General features: G+C 40.5%; 1 protein-coding gene across 1 annotated transcript; it reads right to left on the reverse strand.

Annotated features, from left to right (window-relative positions):
• Window positions 1–4,542: 4,542 nt before the first annotated feature.
• Window positions 4,543–6,233, reverse strand: rbis (ribosomal biogenesis factor). The gene is made up of 4 exons (XM_046372000.1): window positions 6,079–6,233; window positions 5,018–5,133; window positions 4,801–4,917; window positions 4,543–4,700 (listed from the first exon to the last, which is right to left on the reverse strand). The coding sequence occupies exons 2-4, from the start codon at window positions 5,126–5,128 to the stop codon at window positions 4,632–4,634; spliced, it is 297 nt and encodes a 98-aa protein (XP_046227956.1). The 5' UTR covers window positions 5,129–5,133; window positions 6,079–6,233; the 3' UTR covers window positions 4,543–4,631.
• Window positions 6,234–6,578: the final 345 nt, after the last annotated feature.

The following is a 6,578-nucleotide window of genomic DNA, read 5'->3' on the forward strand; positions in this document are numbered from 1 at the left end:
TTTGCGCATGCGCTGTACGTCATACACTGACAATTCACACTGATTTTGCTCTTCTACAAGTCGATGCAGCAGCCAATCTGTGAAATGCTTTCAAAAGTCTACATACCGTTGAAATATTTTCAAGCCCTATCAGAAGAAAGCAGTTAAAATTTAATGATTACAGCAAGAGGGATTACAAATTTCAACATTGTTGAAACAGAACCACACAGGATTCAAGGAGCTTTATTGTCATTTCACACATGTAGACCATGAGCAGAACGAAGTTAGTTTCCCCGGTCCCGGTATAAGCCCAATAACCTACAAATACATAATACTATAAATATAAAAATATATAAAACAACACTGTATAAATATAAAAATAACCAGGATAAAAAAAAGATATAAACAGTGGCAGGGGTGGCAACATTATTTACAGCAATATTGCGGTATTGTGCAAATATGAACGAGTAGTGCAAGTCTGAAATGAGTATGCATTTTGTAATGCTGTAAAAAGTGTATATTTGCACTGTGGTATTACTGCTTTGAACTCTTCTTCGTGTGTGTGTGTGCTCACATGGATTTGAAAAACAAAAAGACAGTCAGACAGATGGAGGCAGGAATAAGTGTGCTGTGTGTTTAGAAAGCCCTGTTTTTAGACGGTGACATCTGACGGAGAAGGAGGAGGCGGAGGGGATGAACAGATGTACTTTGTTCATGCGCTCTGACAGGTGTACCAGAAAGCTCTCTCCTGTCTCCACTTCAGTGACAAGCAAGCATGCGCTCCTCTCCACATCCCCTCTGAGCCGTACACCTCTCTCCTCCTCCCCTCTGCCGTCTCTCAGCCACGAGCTCGTCCCACAGTACCTGCAGGTGGGACCACACGGGCGACTCCAGCAATGTGCCCGAGATCCTATTAGAAAAGCAACTCTGTTCGCCGTGTTCTCTCAAGTGTAAAGCCTATTTCATTCCCTGCGTGCCAAACAGCTTGCAGTCGCTTGACGCTCTGGTGATTTGTTGCAGATGGAAAATAGAGCTGCAGAGGCTCGGGTTTGTTTGTTTTGGTTGTGGTCCAGATACAGTCTTGGGAATGGAGTCGGGGTGCTCGACATGGCTGAGCATCTAGACCTGTACCTACAAGCTCTTAGTGGTCAGGTCCAAGCTGTGCCCCGTCGTAATTCCAAGAGATTTTTTTTTTTTAAATAAGTGGATGAGCTCTTTTAATGAGGAAAAACTTTCGATAAATTACGATAATTTGGGGGGTAACTGTAAGTGTCTGTAAGTTATTTTTCCAGCAAAAAGGAAAATGAATTATTATAGGGCCTGCTTATTTTAAATATTATAATTTTTATTTAATATTATTTATGTTATGACCTGTCATAGGGAGCAGAAAAGGAAAAATATTTTAACATTGGAGAACAAATATTTAACATTTTGACCTGATTTGTCTTCTATATGACATTCATTAAAGTTACCATTTAGTAAATCATAAGCTTTACAGCAGCAGCGATGTTACTGGTGTTTCTGGGCGTAGGCTTTAATCTGAACCTATGAACAAAGCAGAGAGGAGGTGGCACCAGTGAGGGCACAGCAGCAGCAAAAACCCATCCCTCTAACAGTGAAAAGTGAAGCGAAACATACAGCTTTACGTGAGATAAGTCAGCAGGTGTGATAGCATGAGGAGAATTTTTAGCACAGTGAGACATCGCTCAACTGAACTCTGCTCTGAAGAGCAAACTTTAATCATAATTTGGCTGCTTAACTTGCTGGCAAAACGCCTGCAAAGAAATTAAAGGGAGATTGAAATGACAAGGAAAAAGGCTCCACTTATGAATGGGAGTCTCAGTTTCCTGGCAATGACAGTCAAGTCAATGACAGAAAGTTATGAATAAACAGAGTAATAAATATACATTAGCATTTATGTTTTTCAGGCAGATTTATCTGATTTGCATCCTCTGCTGCAGAGGGAGTCATTAGAGTTTTTTTTTTAACCTTCATGATAACATTTCATATTTTATTATGACTATAAACTTAATTTGAATGGCATTTTGACCTTTCAAATACCATAATTGTACCAGTTAATTCAATATCTCTTTTTTACATCTCAGCAGTGCTTTTGCTTGGAATAGTTTGCTCTTGACAGTTCGAGACCAAGCTGCCAGAGACCCATTAATCGTGAAAAGCATATTTCAATTGGACATTCAAGCTGGTAGCGTATGTCCTTGATACCTAAGACAATGAAATAGTGGAATGGCGAGAAGTTAAGTGAAGTAAAGCTTTATATGCAAGTATATGGCAGATGTATTGCCAGACTTTGAGAAACAGTGATGTCTGAGCTGTGACGAGCGCTGCTATCTGAGATGGCTGTGAGAAGCAAAAGCAAATCTGCGTAGGCAAACACTTGCTGTGTGCTTGCTGTGTCTGTCTGTGTTGCGCAGACAAACATGCTGATTGTTATTTCTGTCACAGGGAGGAGTGCAGGTGCTGTAACCTTTTGCTGCTTGTCCTGTCGGAGTGAAAAACCCAGCTGTGCAGTGGGAATGACATACTGCAAATAGGCCTTCAGCTTCTTATTGGCATTCAGCAAGCCTAAGACCCCTCTCTTTCTCTTTCTGTCTGTGCCCTCAACTCCCTCTCTCTCTTTCTCTTACACTCACACACACACACACACACACACAGTGATCCACTTCCTCGCTTGTCACCATGCATATTGATAAGCCCATCCAGAGCACCATCTTGTGGACATTTCCAGCTCTGGTGGTTGTCTAAAATGTCACTTCTAATTACATTCAATTAAGCAACTGACTAATCCGTTTCAATCAAAAGATCCTGGACTGTTTTTTTTTTTCTCCTCTGTCTTTTTGTTCTTTTTCAAAATTATAAAACTAATTAATGACAATCGGTTCCCTTTTATAAAATACAGCCTCATGAGCTTTGTCTGTATCTCCTTGGCATTTGGCTCAGTCACGCTGAGCCAAGTTTTTGGGTTTTTTTTTTTTCTTAAGTTTGTGACATCAAAGTTTAAAAGCAGCAAGCAGAATATTTTTTGCATGACAAGCAGCGACAAAACTCAGTCCTTCCCCACAGTTCCAGCTACCCTCCTACCAGCTCGTGTAGATTACGCTGGAAATGCAGTGGGTGCATGTTCTGGCATGGCATCTCCCTCCCCAGGGTGTGCAGCAGAGCAAGCCCACTGCCTGTGTTGTGCTGCAGCCATCTGGATCACAGTGGGGGGGGAGCACCTGACACCTTAACACCGCATCTGCTTCACTCTCCTCGCAAATGGTTTCCAGCTGAAGACCTCTTTCTCAATATTACAAATAAATGTTTCCGCCCCGAAGGTGTTGATCTCATGCGTTTCAGACCAAATCGTTCATATTTGTTGAAATTTCCTGTGATTCTGCTGTCCTTTTTTTTTTTTTTTTTAATTGATACTAAAATGGATTTACTGCCTTTTTTAGCAGCATCCTTCTTCAGTTACATATCTTTAAACCTGCTTTAATTATTTTTTTTATATGAACAATCACTTAAGGTGAGAGGAGTCCCATATAAACATGAACCCACAGAGTTCCTACAGTCCTTGCTGAGATTTATTGACCAACTAAGTCAGTCAGAGATCTCCACGGGACGAGCAATCAGACTGGCACCATGCACACCCATGACCTCTGATGTCAAGCTGCTACTGCAGCAGGATACGGCAGCATCACCAGCATACTAATGACAGCTCGCTGCTACACTGCGTCTTCAGGTGCACTCCTAATAGAAATGACAGCGTGAAGCCCTGAAATAGAGCTTATGCATGCAGAGCTGAATGAAATATCAGATACAACTGACAATATGAGTCAGTCCAGACTACAGCTGCAAAATGAGCTCAGTCCACACCTCCTGAGTGAAGATATCACAACCATCACGATGATCTGTGCAGATTTAATGACGCTACACCTGCGACTCACTCATTTAAATTCTGTGATGGTTCTACGATGACAATTTCTGCATGACATTTAAATGTTTGGTAACTAACTGAAGCAAACACTTTCATCATTACAAACTGCTGTCGGCATGATCTCCTTTCTGACTTCACCGACACTAAATCTTAGCCATGAACAGCATGAAATTAAAAGATGTGGACGTCTTTAACCGTCTGGCAAAGCAAAACTCAAAGCGGGTGTGAGAAATGGCCTGTGGTTAGATTGTATAATCCTTTTTGAAACACATAACCTTCTAAACCTGCATACAAGAGTCAAGACAATGAAGGACAAGGCATCAATATTTGTTTTTCCTATTGTCTGATATTTTATAATCAAAATGACTCATAACCATTTGTTGTAGTCCAAACAAAAGCAAACATTTTTACACAAAAGAATATTTGTCAGTGGAAGCAAAAAATATCTCATTTTCCTGAAACAATATTACAACTGGCAGTGTACAAGTCTGTCAAGTTACATTTCTTGGTGCTGAATATAAAGTATGCTTAAATTAAAGACAAGTTTTTAATATGCAATAACCGTAACCTCTTCTAATTTTCAACCTATCTGCAGTCCTCATTTTGGAGGAGAAATGTCAAAATGCATTGAGAGTATAAAGACTTTCATATCTTCAACAGCTGGCCATTGTGTTTGTCCTCAGACTTTATGACAGTTCACTTTCATGATCCATTATAGCTGAGAGAAGAGCTGAGCAGCATTGTCAACATTAACGGCTTCCTTTGGTGGCTCTCTGACAACCTAAAAAACACAAAATATTAATATTATTATTAGTATAATTAGTCACAGCAAGAGACTTCAGACGTGACAGGATCAATGCGAGAGAGTTTTGCACCTCTACCTGAGTTTGTTTCTTTGGTTCAGGAGCAACAGACTTTGAAACGCTCTTAACATCCCTCTGGACTTCTGTGAAGACTTGATTGAGGTTTTCCACCTTCTCATTTTTAACCGCATTGATCTGTGAAGACGCAAATTATGCCAGACTTATGTGCAACAAACACGACAAACAAAAGAGAATCCAAAATATGTGTGAGATACAAAAAGGGAAGAGATCTTACGTGTTTGAGTGTTGTTGTGACAGGCTTCGCTTTGTTCTTGGGCTTCAGCTGCTTGTTTGCAACTTGAAAGACGTTCTTCTGTCTTTTTCCTTTTTGTTTATTCTTCGCCATGTTACCTACAGAGAGAACGGCAATAAGTGGGGAGAGATTTCATTTCAATAGCCTCTGGTTTTTTGGTGTTTTTTTCCCCTGTTTTCAAACCCACAACTGCTGTATTTGTGTGCTCTAAAGCGGTAGTTACCGCACTGATCACACCTGCTCACTGCTCTTTGGGGAAAAAAACAATAAAAAAAACATTGATTGTTCCAGGTTCTCCATACGCCTCCTATACACTCAGCTGCCACCTGATTAGCAGCACATCTGCTTACTCCAAAACCTCACCTCCACAGACAGAGAGTCACAAAACCTGAACGGCATCAAAAGGTTCAGACGATACATGAAAATAAAGAAAAGCGACGTGATTGTGAATGTGGCACAAATGGAGGATAAGAACCCCAATTCAAGCATTTTACAATTTTGCAGCTGACCCACTTCCAACTTCATGTCTATAAGTGTCTGGACTCCTACTGAGGGTTGCATAAACAATTACTTACAAGAAAACTGATCATTACAAGAATATTAACCCAAAAGCATGAAAGCAAGATTGAAGTGAGCAACTAGACAGCCTGACGAAACTACTCAGCAGATACTGTCGTGTACTTTGTACCAGTGTATTCTTTACTTTAAGTTCATGTTGATCCTTCCCAGCCTTGGGGGGGGGGGGGGTGAGTCCCTCTAATAGCTAATTGTAATAAATACAAAGCATCTAGCCTGCTGGGGAAACACCCAAGTGCCCCTTAAACTTTATCCGCAAACTTCGTATTAATTCAACTATAGTAATTCACAAACGTCCAAACGTTGACAGCTTGTCATCTGCCTTCCTCACTGTGCATGTGAGGCTTTGTCGCAGAGTTATTTTCATCGTTTTCTGATGGAGTTAATCAATGTTGCTAAACGGGGTTGTTTAGAGAAAAGAGTGCGCACACAGACTGGCTTAACAACAAACAACTTATCAGACAAACCTTGTTCGAGCTGTTAGTTGGTGTTGATATCCTCATGTACTCGTACAAACGTGCTCTCTCTGTTACGTCATTGCTATGAGACAACTCTCGGCTATCACAACAAGGAGGCGACGTTTATTTATTTTTTTCCCAAAATGGCGAAGGCATGACCCGCCTCACTCTGACTCTGATTGGCTTACTGTAATATTCTTAACGTAGAATTAACCAATCTTATGCCTCACACAGAAACCTAACCAGAGACAACCAATGAAGGCAACGAGTCAATCACATATAGAATAGGGCGGGTCATGACTTCACCAACCTAGCGAAAAAAAATTGGCCATTATTTTGAAAGCGAAATCATTTGAGGAAACTGAATTGCATCCTTTTAAAATATCCGGTTACATTGTGTAAATGTTAGTTCAAACATCTTATCTTAAGAAAAATGCAGTTTTCGATTATAGTCGCAAGACAAAAATATATACCCTGAATATTTGATTTCCTAGGAGGAAAGCTGCGTT

The sequence above is a fragment of the Scatophagus argus genome, chromosome 18 (assembly GCF_020382885.2).
Source record: "Scatophagus argus isolate fScaArg1 chromosome 18, fScaArg1.pri, whole genome shotgun sequence".
NCBI classification, from domain to species: Eukaryota; Metazoa; Chordata; class Actinopteri; family Scatophagidae; genus Scatophagus; species Scatophagus argus.